The 18137-nt window shown below is 49.7% G+C and overlaps 1 protein-coding gene and 1 long non-coding RNA gene across 3 annotated transcripts; both read right to left on the bottom strand.

The window, feature by feature from the left end:
* Positions 1-1823: 1823 nt before the first annotated feature.
* On the bottom strand, positions 1824-9448 carry LOC112902027 (putative disease resistance protein RGA3). 2 transcript variants are annotated; one of them, XM_025970923.1, is made up of 5 exons: positions 7791-9448; positions 7487-7709; positions 7101-7243; positions 2044-2799; positions 1824-1929 (listed from the first exon to the last, which is right to left on the bottom strand). In XM_025970923.1, the coding sequence occupies exons 1-4, from the start codon at positions 9446-9448 to the stop codon at positions 2079-2081; spliced, it is 2745 nt and encodes a 914-aa protein (XP_025826708.1). In that variant the 3' UTR covers positions 1824-1929; positions 2044-2078. The 2 variants fall into 2 exon arrangements, with proteins under 2 accessions (XP_025826708.1, XP_025826707.1); XM_025970922.1 differs by having other exon boundaries at positions 7101-9448.
* A 797-nt stretch (positions 9449-10245) lies between these two features.
* On the bottom strand, positions 10246-11015 carry LOC112902028. Its single transcript, XR_003230460.1, has 3 exons — positions 10961-11015; positions 10542-10813; positions 10246-10277 (listed from the first exon to the last, which is right to left on the bottom strand). It is a non-coding gene; the product is annotated as an uncharacterized LOC112902028 (long non-coding RNA).
* Positions 11016-18137: the final 7122 nt, after the last annotated feature.

Consider the following 18137-nt stretch of genomic DNA (forward strand, 5'->3'; position numbering starts at 1 on the left):
GCTGATCGGCGGGGACCAAGCCACCGAGGCGGCGGTGTCTAGGACCTTTTTCTGGCGCATGCTTTGGTCGGTTGAAGCCGGAGTCTGGCCACGAACGTGGCGGTCCTTCGAGGCGGCGCGCGGAGCAGAGACAGGCGCTAATGAGGTGGAGCCCCGCCGCCAGCGTGGGGGTGGACGGTATTTGATTTACCGTGTACACCTTGGGTCCCTGACTGCCGTCCGATCGACCGTGTGCGGCCCAGATTTGGCAAGATAGCCATGTGACTTTGCTGCTTCCTGGTTCGGGCGTGGTGACCGCGCTGCTTCGCCTTCAAGAGCGGCGCGCTGTTGCAACGCCGTGCGCCGCCGAGCAACTCCAGGAGCTCGACAACTCGAGCCGGCGACGGTGTATCTCACCTGGACGCGCCGTCGCCTGGTCCGCGCGTTGGCAAGGCCGCTCGACGGCCACCCACCGTGCTGCCTCGCTGCTCAAGGACGCCGGCGGCCTGGGCGGTGCATGCCTTGGTCGACGCCGCCTTAGCTTGTCAGCGAACGCGCAGAGCCGATGGAGTCGTGGTTCTCGAGGGGCCGGTTGGATGGATTGTGATCTGTAGACGACGCGTCCGTGTGACGAGCAGAGTAAGACAAGGAGGGACCCCGTGTATGTGTGTTGGTTCCTTTCGAAATGCAGACGCGCGTGCGACTCTGAAGAAGCAACCGCTCTGCACTGTCCTCAGTCCTGTCCTGCTGGCCTTCATTTGCTGCATTATTTATCAGATCGGGTTTGATCTGTACGTAGAAGATGCATCAGTGCAAGGAGCAGATGAAGACAAGGACCCTGATGAGTGTGGTTCCTCTGGACGAAGCAGACGCGCATGCTGCTCTCAAGATATTGCAAATACGAATTCTTCTTTGTTTTTGGTCACTGATGTTGCACTGACTACCTATGTGGCAATGGCAACCGGCAACTAACACTGACAAACCAACTGCAGGGTAACTTCATTAACATGTACACTCAAGAGACCTGATAAACTGACAAGCAGGAGAAAGGACCTGCATTGGTTAGTTCACAGAAGCTGCATTGCTGGAACGAGAAGGGGAGCAAGTAACGACAGCTTTATTTCACAGAACTGTTAGTGGCAATTACAAAACAAGAGCTCACTTTTCATGTATATCGATAATTGCGATAGAAAGCATGCAACAGCAGATGCGGTTTCTTCACATTACATGTTCACAAACTACTAAAAGTCCAAGCTCACCATAGAGTTATTCCAGAAACTCAAGTAGCACACATTTTATTCAGACATGCACACTAGCCAAACACTTAAACAAACGTTAAAAACGAGCCTTCCCATACATGAGCTCGTGTTGTGGTTCTTGATCAGCCATCCTTAGTCCATCGACGGCTCGAGACAGACATCCAGGTCCACGAGCAGGCACTTACGTCGTCTTCGCGGTGTAAAAATCCATTCTAAGTGCCGTTCCCCGTTCATCGTTCCTCGATCCGTCGTCCCAGGAACTTCCATACGTCCTAGCAAGCTTGGACGCCTCGAGCAATCAATCATTCACGGCCGCGACGTCGAGGGCATCGGACGGAGGCGCTGGACCAAACCTCATCGGCAAGCAGCCAGCACGCACGGCAACGACGGCGGCAGCCAGCCTCGACCACGATACTCACTTGGTGGAGACAGGGGAGCGGGTGGCCGGGCAGTAGCGGCGCTCTGGAGTAGTGGTACAGAAACTCATGATATATATAAACCTCCTCATAACTCAAGCGGCATACTGCAGATCCATATGTAGAACAAATGTAGGATAGTTAAACATACAAATGTAGAACAAAAGCCATCCGGCAGGCAGCAAATCCATATCAGGTTTTTCCTTCTCCTTGTGTTCCCGCATCAGCTCATCATCTTCAGCCCTCCTCCATTGCTTCCTCTAGAAGACGAAGTACTATCGAATGAAGAAAAAGAGAGCGTTAGATGGACAACCCAACAAAGGAGCAGGGCTCTCTATACTGAAAATGCAACAACTAATAAACTAATGCTCAACAAGTTTTGTTCATACCTTGTCGCTCTGACGCCCATCAAACCGGGTGTGTCTCATGTTCGAGGCCATGTGTAAATGTCCAGTGTTCCCCCAGGAAGTTTTTGGCGCTGCTCTTTGAGCCCAGGCACCCAATATGAGGAGAGGGACTCCATACCCACGTCCAGCCACAGCCGCTCCAAATTGCAAAGCTCCTCAACACGCCTTAAATTTGGGCAGCGACTTACCAGCAGCTCCCTCATTTTGGGAATATTGGAGACCCTCACTAGGCCTTCACATACAACAATTAAAAGCATCTCAGAGAGGAACGGGAGGTTCTCCACCACCCTAATGCTATCCACATCTCTTAACTTCAGCTCCTTCAAGCTGGTGGCCTCCAGTCCAAGCTGCTGTGGGAGAGCTCTCAGCTTGGGGCAGCACTCAAGTTCCAACTTTTCCAAACGTGGTAGCAGCTGCATCCTTGGAGGTGGGGCTTCCCCCTTTTGGTTTGCAGCAGCACCATCCTTACCTGCTGCTGCTGCTGCTGTCGCTTCTTCTTCTTCTTCAACAACAACGGTCCACTCCTCCCAGTTGGGCATATCCTTGATGAACAACGTTTCAAGCTTGGGCAAAGCAACTGCCTCTGCAGATCCGGGATTACCCACCCCGTAGCCAACAAATTCGGGTCCAATCTTGGTGACTGCAGTGGCTCCCACGATTTTCAGATATTTCAGGTTGGGGAGCTGCCCGATTGGAGGAAGATGCACACATGATTTGCAATCCACAAGATTCAAATACATCAATGATGGAAAATGTGTAGCAGTATCAAGCCAGGTGGGAAACCTCCGACCAAAGAAATCTACAATAACTATATCTTCAATGCTCTGTGGAGGGATTAGCTTCTCAAACGCCCTCTCTATATTGATTAAATCCCTTTCACTATATGGTTCATCTGTACGTTGAGTACAACGTAATCTGAGTAGTTTGAGAAACTTTTTGTCTAGGAACAATGAATCTGTGCTATAAGGAGATGCTCTCTCCAATTTATCCATATCAAGCTTCCTCAACTCAAAAAGAGGACCCAGCTCTTCTAGGCTCCATCCATCTTGTGCTCTAGCACTATTATCCCTGCCACCACCAACCAGAAATCCTTCAAGATCATTCAGGAGCTTCAATTTAGCAATCCCTTTTGGAACCTGGTTTATTGGTGTTCCAGCAAGGCCAAGGCACCTTAAGTTGCACAACCGAGTGATTCCTAAAGGGAGACTATGCAAAGCATGGCACCCCTGCAAGTTCAATATCTGAAGGTTTTCTAGTGAACCAATAGACTCAGGAAGACAAGATATGTCAGTTCTATCAAGATCAAGTAACCGTAGATGGATCAATCTTCCAACACAATTTGGAATACTTTGTATAACTGACCCAGTTAGATCCAAAACTCGAATATATGGAAGTCTTCTAAATATTGTATTATCAACTCTCAGTGACTTTTCATAAGATGTTCTCCAAGTTCTAACTTTATATTGATCCTTATCCATGCAAGGTAGCACCACTATATCCTTCTCAGTGACTGCTAAAATACGTCTAAATTTACTCATGACACTAACTCTTATTGATCCTGGATCACCAACAAAATATTCTTCTCCAGATAAATGATAAGCAAGCTGCCTTAATAGGTCATGCACTCTGCAATGACTAAGATCAGCCATTATATAATTTGGTTGGAGGAGATTCCGATATATCAACTCATAATAGTATTCTTCAGCTGTATCTTCCAATAGTTGGCCACCTAGCTCATCAATGAAGCCTTCAGCCACCCACGTCCTAACAATATCATCACGGTAAATAACAGCGTCTTCAGGAAACATGGCACAATAGAGAAAATACGGCTTCAAACAGAGTGGTAGCTCTTCATAACTTATATATAAAGCACTTGGTATTTCAAGTTTGCTCACGGACCAAGCATCTTTTCTTGAAAACTTGTTCCATTCATTCTCAATTTGTTCTTTCCTGGCTAAAACCCTTGCAACAACCTTAATTGCAAGAGGAAGACAGCCACATCTGCGAACAATATCTATTCTCAAGTCTCGCAGATTTTGCACTTCTTTTTCATGGTTGATTCCCATGCTCTTCCAAAGCAGCTCCCATCCTACGTCCACCGACATTAAGTCAACTCGGTGTGTATGGTCCACTCCAATTTCTACAGCAACAGTGTCGAGTCGAGATGTCAACAGAATTATTCCTATGGCTGCAGCATGCAATGGGGTGCTCGGTAAATTTTCCCATATGTCAGACTGCCACGCATCATCCAACACAAGAAAGAAGCTCTTCTTTTGGATGGCTAATTTTAGCCTGCTTTGGAGCTCATCAATTGATTCATCCTGCATATACTGTACTTCAAATTTTCGAAGAATCTCCTTCAGAATAGTAACCTCGGAGTAATCTTTGGAGACACAAACCCATGCTTGTTTGTCAAAGCACCCGTTTATTTTCTGGTCATTGTAAATTTTTTGTGCTAGTGTTGTCTTACCAACTCCTCCTGTTCCAACAATGGCAATTCTGTAAGACCTCTTATCCTTATGTTCAAGTAGCAAATCTACTAGTTTTCTGCAAGCATGTATGACCTCCTTACCCATAAGATTGGGTTCAACAAGGTTGGAACTTCTTATGTGTTTCGGTGCTGACCTCCTTACCCACAAGGTTGGAACTTCTTATGTGTCATGTATGGTCATGTATGACTTTGCTGCTTCCTGGTTCGGGCGTGGTGACCGCGCTGCTTCGCCTTCAAGAGCGGCGCGCTGTTGCAACGCCGTGCGCCGCCGAGCAACTCCAGGAGCTCGACAACTCGAGCCGGCGACGGTGTATCTCACCTGGACGCGCCGTCGCCTGGTCCGCGCGTTGGCAAGGCCGCTCGACGGCCACCCACCGTGCTGCCTCGCTGCTCAAGGACGCCGGCGGCCTGGGCGGTGCATGCCTTGGTCGACGCCGCCTTAGCTTGTCAGCGAACGCGCAGAGCCGATGGAGTCGTGGTTCTCGAGGGGCCGGTTGGATGGATTGTGATCTGTAGACGACGCGTCCGTGTGACGAGCAGAGTAAGACAAGGAGGGACCCCGTGTATGTGTGTTGGTTCCTTTCGAAATGCAGACGCGCGTGCGACTCTGAAGAAGCAACCGCTCTGCACTGTCCTCAGTCCTGTCCTGCTGGCCTTCATTTGCTGCATTATTTATCAGATCGGGTTTGATCTGTACGTAGAAGATGCATCAGTGCAAGGAGCAGATGAAGACAAGGACCCTGATGAGTGTGGTTCCTCTGGACGAAGCAGACGCGCATGCTGCTCTCAAGATATTGCAAATACGAATTCTTCTTTGTTTTTGGTCACTGATGTTGCACTGACTACCTATGTGGCAATGGCAACCGGCAACTAACACTGACAAACCAACTGCAGGGTAACTTCATTAACATGTACACTCAAGAGACCTGATAAACTGACAAGCAGGAGAAAGGACCTGCATTGGTTAGTTCACAGAAGCTGCATTGCTGGAACGAGAAGGGGAGCAAGTAACGACAGCTTTATTTCACAGAACTGTTAGTGGCAATTACAAAACAAGAGCTCACTTTTCATGTATATCGATAATTGCGACAGAAAGCATGCAACAGCAGATGCGGTTTCTTCACATTACATGTTCACAAACTACTAAAAGTCCAAGCTCACCACAGAGTTATTCCAGAAACTCAAGTAGCACACATTTTATTCAGACATGCACACTAGCCAAACACTTAAACAAACATTAAAAACGAGCCTTCCCATACATGAGCTCGTGTTGGGGTTCTTGATCAGCCATCCTTAGTCCATCGACGGCTCGAGACAGACATCCAGGTCCACGAGCAGGCAATTACGTCATCTTCAAGAGATGTAGCACCCTTTATGAAAGCAAAAAAAAGAAAATAAATTGAAAGGAAATAGCTTGTAACTGGCTCATGACAGGAATGATGGTGTAGAATTTATTCTTTCTTCACCGATTGTTGTTGTAGTGATTTATTGGTCAATTTTATATAATTATAATCTAGAAATTAGAGTATTTTTTTCAAAATAAATTTATGTTATTAATTGCATTTTCTATGGACTCTTTATTATTTAACTATTTTCTTTCTAGATCACATAGAAATCAACTACTAATTTCTTTATTTTTTAATTTCGAATATATATATATTAATAGTAGTTGGTATGGACTCTTTAGGTTAGTCCAGACCGTTAGATCTTCATAAAAATCCAACGGTGTATATCGTTCCCTTTGTGGAAATTTCTAGATTCTCTCGGCGAACGTGGTGGCTTATTTTAACACTATTGTATTAAGATAATAGATAAGAGCACGAATGGAAAATAGAGGAGAGATAAGTATGTATGATATTCAAATATCCAGTGAGCGGTCATACCTCGCATACTCACCACCAGGTGTAGACATCCATGTCTTCCTCGTGCAGCTGCTGGTGCTTCTCTTGGAGTCCAGGCAGCCACCGTGAGGAGACATCTTGCATGCCCTCATACAGAAACAGCTGGTGCAATCTGTCCAACCTCTCGATCTATATACCTCAAGTTTGGACACCGCTGTGCACGCAGCTCTCTCACCTCGGGAATATTTGAGACCCTCTCTAGGCCTTCACATCCAGCAATTAAAAGCGTCTCAGAGAGGAATGGGAGGTTCTCCACCACCATAATGCTATCCACATCTCTTAACTGGAGCTCCTTCAAGCTGGTGGCCTCCTGTCCAAGCTGCCGTGGGAGAGCTCCCAGCTTGGGGCAGCACTCAAGTTCCAACTTTTCCAAACGTGGTAGCAGCTGCATCCTTGGAGGTGGGGCTTCCCCCTTTTGGTTTGCAGCAGCACCATCCTTACCTGCTGCTGCTGCTGTCGCTTCTTCTTCTTCTTCAACAACAAAGGTCCACTCCTCCCAGTTGGGCATATCCTCGATGTACAACGTTTCAAGCTTGGGGAAAGCAACTGCCTCTGCAGATCCGGGATTACCCACCCCGTGGCCAACAAATTCGGGTCCAATCTTGGTGACTGTAGTGGCTTCCTCGATTCCCACAAGTTTCAAATACATCAATGATGGAAAATGTGTAGCGGTATCAAGCCAGGTGGGAAACCTCCGACCAAAGAAATCTGCAATACCTATATCTTCAATGCTCTGTGGAGGGATTAGCTTCTCAAGCACCCTCTCTATATTGATTATATCCCTTTCACTGTATGGTTCATGTGTACGTTCAGTACAACATAAATTGAGTTGTTTGAGAAACTTTTTGTCTAGTAACAATAAATCTGTAATACAAGGAGATGCTCTCTCCAATTTATACATATCAAGCTTCCTCAGCTCAAAAAGAGGACCCAGCTCTTCTAGGCTCCATCCATCTTGCGTTCTGGCACTATTATCACTGCCACCACCAACCGAAAATCCTTCAAGATCATTCAGGAGCTTCAATTTAGCAATCCCTTTTGGAACCTGGTTTATTGGTGTTTGAGCCAGACCAAGGCGTCTCAAGTTACATAATCGAGTTATACCTAATGGGAGACTATGCAAAGCATGGCACCGCTGCAAGTTCAATGTCTGAAGGTTTTCTAGTGAACCAATAGACTCAGGAAGACAAGATATGTCAGTTCTATCAAGATCAAGTAACTGTAGATGGATCAATCTTCCAACACAATTTGGAATACTTTGTATAACTGACCCAGTTAGATCCAAAACTCGAATATATGGAAGTCTTCTAAATATTGTATTATCAACTCTCAGTGACTTTTCATAAGAAGTTATCCATGTTCTAACCTTATATTGATCCTTATCCATGCTAGGTAGCACCACTATATCCTTCTCAGTGACTGCTGAAATACGTCTAAATTTACTCATAACACTAACTCTTATTGATCCTGGATCACCAACAAAACATTCTTCTCTAGATAAATGACAAGCAAGCTGCCTTAATAGGTCATGCACTGTGCATTGTGTAAGATCAGCCGCTACATCAATTTGTTGGAGGAGATTCCGATATATCAACTCATAATAGTATTCTTCAGCTGTATCTTCCAATAGTTGACCACCTAGCTCATCAATGAAGCCTTCAGCCACCCACATCCTAATAATATGATCACGGTAAATAACTACATCTTCAGGAAACATGGCACAATAGAGAAAACACGGCTTCAAACAGAGTGGTAGCTCTTCATAACTTATATATAAAGCACTTGGTATTTCAAGTTTGCTCACGGACCAAGCATCTTTTCTTGAAAACTTGTTCCATTCATTCTCAGTTTGTTCTTTCCTGGCTAAAACCCTTGCAACAACCTTAATTGCAAGAGGAAGACAGCCACATCTGCGAACAATATCTATTCTTAAGTCTCGCAGATTTTGCATTTCTTTTTCATGGTTGATTCCCATGCTCTTCCAAAGCAACTCCCATCCTACGTCCACCAACATTAAGTCAACTCGGTGTGTGTGGTCCACTCCAATTTCTGCAGCAACAGTGTTGAGTCGAGATGTCAACAGAATTATCCCTGTGGCTGCAGCATGCAATGGGGTGCTCAGTAAATTTTCCCATATGTCAGACTGCCACGCATCATCCAACACAAGAAAGAAGCTCTTCTCTTGGATGGCTAATTTTAGCCTGCTTTGGAGCTCATCAATTGATTCATCCTGCATGTACTGTACTTCAAATTTTCGAAGAATCTCCTTCAGAATAGTAATATCGGAGTAATCTTTGGAGACACAAACCCATGCTTGTTTGTCAAAGCACCCATTTATTTTCTGGTCATTGTAAATTTTCTGTGCTAGTGTTGTCTTACCAACTCCTCCTGTTCCAACAATGGCAATCTTGTAAGACCTCTTATCCTTATGTTCAAGTAGCAAATCTACTAGTTTTCTGCAAGCATGTATGACCTCCTTACCCACAAGGTTGGGTTCAACAAGGTTGGAACTTCTTATATGTTTTGGTGCTAAAACTTTTTCAGTAGATTGTCTACTTGCCAGTGATGAAAATACGTCATCCTTTGAAATATTGTCTATTCTTTTGTTCAGGCTTCGAATCTTAACAGCAACCTCATGACGTGTCTGGATATTAGAAAAGCAAGAGGAAAGGGAAAGGCCGGTGCATGTACTTGATTTGCTTGATAATGACAAAGAATGATCCGGCAATAGTTTGCTTCCTTTAGATCTAGCCAAGTCAATAACATCATCAGCGTCATACATGGCATCTCTTAGCTGATTGAGCCAATTATTAACAGCTGATTCTTTTGTGCTCCTTTGCTCTGCATCATTAACAAAGTGTCGTATTTGCTCCATTCTTCTTTGCAGTTCTGTGAGCTCTTCTTTTACCCCTAAAATTAGTATGGCCTCCTCTGAAATGACATCTTGCAACTTCTTAGCACATGATCCAAGTAAAGATTCTAGTATGGTTGCCATCAGACAAAGATGCTAAGAGAGATTCACCAAAGGAGTTGCAGGCTGGGAAATAAATGTTCAAATGTGTTAACTTGGCTAAAATTTTGAAAGGGCTCACAAAATTGAAATGCGTTTCTAAAGAGATTAACATATACTAGTACTGATTTGTGGTGTAATATTTACATGGCATGTAGGCTACTAGATATCCAAGAGACCAAGACCCTAGGGCACCTTGTTATTAAGCTAAATATCACTAAATTCTTCTTTATATCTTCAGTAAATCATACATAATGCCATTCCATATGGGTCAGGAACTAATACCTTAGGTACATGATGTTTTTTAGGAAAATTAGTAGTATGGTGAGGTATAAACTCGAGTTAGCATGTTGCTTTTTTTTGTTGGTGCTGCTAAATGTTGTAAGCGAATATGGACCGGATTGGTTGTCATCATGAACAGAAAACCTAGAAATTCTCCCATTTGTCAATTTTTGATCTGCTAGAGCACAATGATTGTTTGATTCACCATTTGAACTGTAATACTAATAGATTTCTACAGGCTAGTATAGAAGTCACAAGTTACAGTAACTTATGGAAATGAAGATGAAATATAGAGGTAGCCTTGGAAGCTTACCTGGTAATAACAGGAGAATGACTTACAATAAATTATTTATTTGAAGAAAAAGTTTTCTCAGATGATAACTCATCAAGACTTCAAGCATCCAGCTAGCAGACTGCGCCCAAGATAGGCCGATGTAAAGTAACTGATTTGAAAAACCAATTTATAATGTTGATAGCAGAAGTTATCAGCCAATCACCAACGGGGAACCACAAATCACAGAGCTAATTAAACCTGAAAAGTTGAAGAAAGAATGAAAAGGTGAAGTGCTTGCTCATCGAAAGAAAGGTTGTTCAATCACAGGCTAAAGCTAGAATGGTTCAGCTAGAATGCATTTGTAAGCCACTGATCAGAACACTACAGAAGGAGATCAGTATGTGGCAATGCTATTAGTTTTTCTCCCAGTCTCTCTCTTTAATGAGAGTTTTTTTTGAGAAACTTAATGAGAGATTGAAATGTCCATAAAAATTGGTGCACAGAGCACCAAGCTTCTGCTACCTCTGCAATGCCAGCATATGCAAATCTGAAGCACAACTCGAACCATCTTTCAAGAAGGATAAGAGTCTCATAACAACCAGTATTAATCTTCTTGAACAAGCAGTTTGTTCATCTCATCATTACCCATGAGTAAGTACTTTTAAGGCCTTCACGAGTGAGGGAAAGCAATTTAAAGCACAAGTGCCTGGAGAGACCAATGTATATAGTAGATAACTGAGGACTATCACTCAATCGCCAGGAGAAACGAGAACCAACAGATCACACGGCAACTGCTGCAAAATGAAGGGACAACTAGAACCTCTTAGCAGGTTAAATGACAGCCCAGTTGAGCAACATCTATAACTAGAACAGCTTAGTAAACAAGAAGAATTACTGCTAAATCTCAGAATTTTCAGATCTATTAAAACTAGAAAGGGTACCTGAATAAGGGTCAACTGATAAGCCACTGATTGGAGTGCGTCATATGGAGATCTGTGTATCTCAAGGCATATTATTTCGGTCCCAACAGGATCTCCTGAATCAATGGTCCAACTGAAATGGGCACACTGTCCTGCATCAATCTTCTGCGTGATTAGCCAATTCTTATGAGAATAGAAAGCTAAGGAGGAAATCAGAATGGATGGCTTGCTACCCCTGCCACACCCAAGTCACCCTCCCACTTGATACAAGGTTTGACATTTTATTTCTTACAACTGATTCAACAATCAGCAAACACTAACTAAACATTTCTGATGACCCCTGGGACGAGACGATAGAGCCGGATTGGTTCGCTATGCCAATTCCTCCGCGAACCTCAAGGTCCTCCTGCTCACGGGTTGAACTTCCTCTGCTCACGCATGTGTGCCACTGAAACATGGCCGGCACACCCGCATAGCCTCCTGCAGGACCGCCGCGCCTGATTGCATCTCCGGTGCGCTGCTTCTGCTCTGCTCCCGCACCAACGGCCCCCAGCCTGCATGCGCGTGGTCGGTTGCCTTGCATACGCACGCACCGGCGGAAACGAACTGAGCCGGCCGTCAGTCCTGCGTCGCGCGTTGGACTCACACCGCGCGGCTCTTGCCTCGACCTCTGCATGGGTGGAGGGAGCTCACCGTGTCTGGCTGCACCTAGCTTCTCCGAGCTCGTCGCACCCGGTTCCCGCCTTCGCTTTGCCGCCTTTCCTTTCGGCTCGTCACGCCATAACCACTCCTCCGCCTTCGCGAGGACCGTGGTCTGCCTGCATTAGGGCCGTGCCTTCCGCTGCCTTCTTCTCGACGGCCTCTGACGTTCTCCACGCGTGGCTCTACTGCTCCCGTGCGAATTCGCCCGCAGCCACCACACTGCAGCACTTCCCGCACCGCGCGCGACCTTCCTGCACACCAACTCGGTCGCGGCCTGAGCTCGCCCAGCGGAGACACCGCCATGCGCTGCACGTTGCCGCTCTGCACGTCGTTGCCCTGCACGTCGTTGCTCTGCATAGCTCCTCCTCCTTCTCCTGTTGCCGGACCCGCGCTTACTCCGGCCTTGCCGCGTCGCTCCCGTGCACGACCGAACCGCGTGCGTTCTTGGCCCGCGTCGCGTCTTGCTTACACCTCCCGTGTGCCGCAGCCACAGCTCCATTCGCACGCGCGCGCCAGCTCCAGCGCTGCCTCCATTCCTGCCTCTGATCGGCATGGCCGCCACTGCCAGACTTGGCCGAGCCGGAGCCTTAGGCTCCCCTGGACCCGGAGTCGCCTTCCTTTTCTCCTCTGTCATTGCCGCCTCCGTGGCCCGCGCCTGCCACCACTTGATCTCCCTACGCACGGCCTCGCTGCCTGCGCTGCTAGCTCCTGCGCACGCCGTCGCGCTGCCGTACCGTGCCGAGCCGCAGCCAGTGCCTGCACACACCGCCAGCGTCGCCTGTCCTCCGGCCGCCCAACGCCTGCACTCCAGCGCGCCCCACCAGCACTGCATCGCGCCTCCTCCCGCGCTCGCCATCGCCTGCGCCGCTAGCTCGGCCTCCGCTCCACCCGCGCGCTTCAGCGCCTGCCCGCTCGGCGCCGCCCACCACGAGCCGCTGCGCCGTCCAAGCCGCTCGGGCCCGCTCGCGCCTGCGCTCCAACTGAGCCGCTCCGCTCCGCCGCGTCCGTGCCGCCAGCCTCCACGCCTGCTCGCGCTGCCCGAGCCGCGCCTGCTCGTGCCGCCCAGCGCCCGCGCCGCCTGGGGCCGCTCGCCCAGCGCCGGCTGCGGTCGCCCGAGCCGCGCGCGCTAGCGCGCGTGCCTGCGCCGAGCCGCCTGCTGCCGCCGGGGCAGGAGCGCCCCGTCCAGCCGCCGCCGCCACCAGCGCTTGGAGCCGCGCTAAGGGAGGAAGCAGGGAGAGAGGAAGGAAAAGGAGCGCCGCCTGTGGAAATGAGAAAGACGCCAGGGAGAAAGAGAAAAGAGACTTCTTAAGGACTTATGTGTAAATTTAGAAAACTGCAGGGACCTTTCTGTAAAGCATAGTTTTCTCATTAAACTAAAACCCTAATGAAGAAATGCCCAAAATGAAAGTTGGAGAGTTTTTCAAACTCTACAACATTGCTTTAGGGCCTAAGTTCAAAAACTCAAAACTTGTATCTTTACATATGAAATTTTGAACAAAGGTTGGATTTGAATTACTTTTGTCCTAAAGAGTGTAACTTTATAAAATTCAGGACCTATATGCAAGCATTTATGACACGTCATAATGACGGGATAGACACGTCATAATGATTGGATAGACATATCATGATGACTTGCACTTTTTACACTTTAGTCCTGAGTAACTTTGAGAATTACTTTTGTAAATCAAATACTTGCATAAAAGAACTTGTACTTTTATAAAATTACATAAATACCTCATTATCACAACTTTACCAAAATTTTTACACACTTCAACTCATACACTTCAAATAAAACTTTTGGATAAATATATTTTTTTTACAAGGGATAAAATAAGAAAAATATGTTTACAAAACCACCTTTCACTTACTTTGAAATTACCCTCATCCAAATACATTTTGCATAAGCAACCCTAGGTTTTTCTGTAATTACAAAAATACCCTTTTTCTACTTGCACTTTAAATTTTCAAAAACTTCACATAAACACACACAAGCTTTACACTAACAAACACATACTTCACACTAACAAATAATATGCCTAACTTTCAAGTACATGAGCTGCACAGTGGTGGTGACCTCCTACCCATTGAGGGCCATCCTCCACAATTCCAACGCCACAGGCAACATCGCCAAGTGGGCAGCTGAGCTCGCTGGTTTTCAACTCGACTTCCAGCCATGCCATGCCATCAAGAGCCAGGTCCTTGCTGACTTCGTTGCGGAATGGACACCAGCACCAAGCTCCCCAGGGGGTCCGGACAATGGGTCGGACCCCCCACGTCCGGAAGTCAGGGCTCCGGTGTTCACTGGACCCCATTGGACGTTATACTTCGATGGGTCTGCCTGCAGCAAGAGGGTAGGGGCTGGCGTGGTCCTCATCGACCCACGTGGCGAGCAGTTGAAGTACATGGTGCACCTCGACTTTGAGGCCACCAACAAAATGGCGGAATATGAGGCCTTAATCTTTGGACTCACGGCGGCTCTGTCCCTGGGGGTCTGGGAGCTCCTGGTCAAAGGAGACTCCCAACTCATCATCAAGCAGGTCCGGGGGGAGTGTTGCTGTAACAATTCCTAGCTCGCAGCTTATCTCATCCATGTGAGGAAGCTCGAGAAGGACTTTGATATGCTGGAGCTGCAGCATGTTCCACACGAAGGCAACTCAGCAGCTGATGCACTCTCCGCGAGCGCATCGACTCAGGCACCCGTGCCCGAGGGTGTCTTCCAGAGGCATCTGCTGAAGCCTTCCGCCCAACCTACCGAACTGGGCGAAGGGGGGCGGACTAGCACCTCGAGGCTAGCGGTCCCGGCGGCGCTCCATCTGTAGTGCCTGCCAAGGGTTGTGTGCTCCCTCGAGGGTCCCAAAGACCTCAGGGAGCCACGCCCAGTTTCTCAGGAAGGCCCCGATGCATGGATCTCTAAGGTCTGGGACTACCTGAAAGATAATTTCCTTCCTGAAGACCAAGCATCTGCTGAGCGCATAGTCCGGATGGCTAAGCGGTACACGGTGGTAGAAGGGGATCTCTACTGCCGTGGCGCCAATGGCATCCTCATGCGGTGCATCACCCAGGAAAAGGGCCGCGACTTGCTCGCGGAGATCCATGGAGGCGAGTGCGGAAGCCATTCTTCATCCCGCACGCTGGTCAGTAAAGCCTTCCGGCATGGTTTTTACTGGCCGACAGCGCTCCAGGATGCAGCTGAGTTGATAAGGTCCTGCAAAGCGTGTCAGTTCCATGCAAAGCAGATACACACTCCAGCTCAGGCACTGCAGATGATTCCTCCCTCTTGGCCCTTTGTTGTATGGTGGTTGGATATCTTGGGACCTTTCCCTAGGACCGTCGGCGGGTACCGGTACCTCTATGTTGCCATTGACAAATTCACCAAGTGGCCGGAGGCAACCCCAGTGGTCAACATCACCAAGGCGTCAGCAACTGCTTTCCTCAAATCAATTGTGTGCCGGTTCGGGTCCCGAACTGGGTCATCACCGACAATAGGACTCAGTTCACGAGCCAATACTTTCAAGAGTACTGCGAGGACCTTGGCATTCAGCTCTGTTTAGCCTCAGTGGCGCATCCCAGGAGCAATGGCCAAGTCGAGCAGGCTAATGCTGAGATCCTCAGAGGACTCAAGATCCGGACCTACTGCGATCTTGAGAAGCATGGCGCAAAATGGATTGATCAGCTTCCGAGCGTGCTATGGGGGAACCGAACCACACCCAGCCGGGCGACAGGGGAAACCCCTTTCTTCTTGGTCTACGGGGCCGAAGCGTGCCTTCCCCCGGAGATCACCATGGGCTCTCTACGAGTCCAGGCTTTTGATGAGGACTTGCAGGAACAGCAGCGTCGCCAAGACGTGGACCTCATCAACGAACGGAGATGGCGAGCAGCAGTCCAAAATGCACGGTACAACCAAGCGCTCCGGCGCTATCACCAACGGTTCGTGTGCAGTAGGGAGCTCCGGGTCGGGGACCTAGTCCTAAGGCGAATCCTGAACCGAGAGGGCCTGCACAAGCTCTCCCCCAGCTGGGAGGGGCCCTTCAAGGTGATAAAGGTGTGCCGACCCGGATCTGTTCGTTTGGCTACGGAGGAAGGCATGCAACTACCCAATCCATGGAACATTGAGCACCTCCGTAAGTTCTATCCCTAGGACCTAGTTGAGAGGGAATTTTTCCTTTGTAATTGGTTGCATCACCGTGCGGACCAGGGCGGTGGAGGTCCGCCCTCGTAAACCCGGCCCCTGGCGTACATCGCACAATTCTTCTGTACCAATTCATTAAGGAAAGATTTGTTCTCAGTGTGTCCGTAAGGTTTATACGATTCTATTTTTTCTTTGCTTCTCATTACACTAACCCCCCACGTGGTCTTTTTCGTCTGTGCCGTGCCTGAGGCCTTACTTGAGTTGCTACGCTACATCTATGCCCCTGGACCTCTGTCTCGCAGGAGAAAAGGAACCGGACACCTGGGAACTGGCTTCAGGGAGACGTGCTCGTTCTTTGCTGGCGTCCAGGGTTGTGTAGCTGCTTAGCCTGGTTCCGTACCCTAAGCCTACACGCCCTGCCCCCCTAGGGTGAGTACCGTTGTACCTCGAACCATGGACCCGGGGGCCGGGACCCCTTTAATCCCCGAACCTAGGCCCTGGCGCCCTGACCCGCTACGCAACTCAGGAGGCCCTCGCTGGCCAGATCGGGACCTCGTGGGGACGTCTACTAAGCGTCGATCCTAAGTCGGGTGCAGGACCTCGGTTCTATGGCAGCTAGTTCCGACCTATCGCGACTACCTCCCAGGGGGCCACGGGACCTCGGTATGCTTGAGAACACTTTACAGGATCAATAATCAGGAAAACAGCTAAGTTTTTCGCAAAAAGTAGACGCATGAAATACTTAAATACATTACTGATAATGTACACGGAATTATATTACATCACAAAAGTTATATTACAAAAACAATAACAAAGATACTAGTCCTATTGTCCTGGTGGTCCGGAGGCGTCCCCACTCCTTGCAGGTTCGGGTCGGCGTCGGATGCGGGACACCACCATGTCTGCCGCCTCCTGCACTCCCTCCTATGCGGCAGCCACCGTCGCCCGGATGGGACCAACTAGGATGGGAGTTAGTTGGATGGCGGGGTCGTGGCTCCGGAAGCAGGTAAGGATATACTCTGCTGTTCCCCAGGCAACTGCTCGCCCTTCTGTCTCTAGGAGGTCGTGCATGCCAGACTCCAGGCCTTGTAGTCGCTCGGCAGTGGAGTCCAGCACCTGGAGGGCGACACCAAGTGAAGAAGGAGCCTTCGCCACCCAGATGGGGCTTGCTCCGAGAGCTCCCAGGGAGGAGTTCACTTCACCGGCCCACCTTACGATCCGGCCGATGCTGGCACTCCGCTCCGCCTGGAACTCCTCCACCTTGGCCTCCCTTTCCTGGAGGGTTGCTTCGCGCTCCCGAAGCCTCCGGGTCCCGACCGCCAGTTCCTTCTCCACGGCCGCCTCCCGCTCCTGGAGCTCCTCGAGCCAGGCCACCTCCTCTGCTTCGCGGGCGGCAAGCCTGCGTTCTCTCTCCACCGCGGCTGCCTCCAGTTCTGCAAGGGTCGCTTCCTGCGCCTTGGTCATCTCCACCACCTTCTTGGCCTGGTTGGCCAGCTCCAGGGCGGTCTTCTCCCTGTCCGCCGCCGCCTACACCCTCTCCTCCGCCGCGCGCTCCCGCTCGAGGGCGTGCTTCTCCCACCGTACGGCCGCTCTCTCCTGTTGAGCAGCTGCCGCCTCCCGGTCGAGAGCCTGCTGCAACTGCTCCTGCAGGAGTTCGCGCCCCAGCACGAGCTCGGTGTGCTCCCTGGCGTAACGGGCGGAGATGGTCTTGATGTGGTCTCCCAGGCGGTCCTTCCCGTCGGAGAGCCGGAGGCACTCTGCCTCCAGCTCCTCATGAACCTGCTGGGTCTTGGCAAAGAGGCGGGGGAGCGGGACCCAGCACCACCTCCGGCTCCTCCTCCTGCGCAGGTGGAGTGGTGCTGCTGGCCGCCTCTACGACCTCCGGCGCCGCCACCTCCGGCACCGCCGCTGCCTCCGGCGCCGCCACTTCCGGCACCGCCGCTGCCTCTGGCGCTGCCACCTCCAGCACCTCTGCGGCCTCCGACGCTGCCGCCTCGGCTGCTGCTGCTGGTTCAGCTGGAGGAGGCTCCGCCATGGCGTCCGGTGCTGCTGCTACTGCTGCTGGCGCCTCGGTCAATGCAGTTGGTCTGGCGGCCTCCTCCTCCAGGGTGGATTCGGGCCTTGGGGGTGTGGTGACCTCCGGTTCCGGACCTCTGGGTCCGGCAGCTGCTGGTACTGGGTGGGGGCCGGACCCCCCAGCTGGGGCGGCTCCGGCGGACGTGCTCGATGCGTCCGAAGAAAGGGGCCTGTCAGATCATCAACAAGGTTAGGGCCCCAGGAAGCAAATTGGGATAACAGGGAATTCCAAGAAGACCACTTACACAAAGTCAAACCACTCCCAACTGCCCCACGCATTTGGGGGGACCA

This window comes from Panicum hallii, chromosome 8, assembly GCF_002211085.1.
Source record: "Panicum hallii strain FIL2 chromosome 8, PHallii_v3.1, whole genome shotgun sequence".
Taxonomy (NCBI): Eukaryota; Viridiplantae; Streptophyta; class Magnoliopsida; order Poales; family Poaceae; genus Panicum; species Panicum hallii.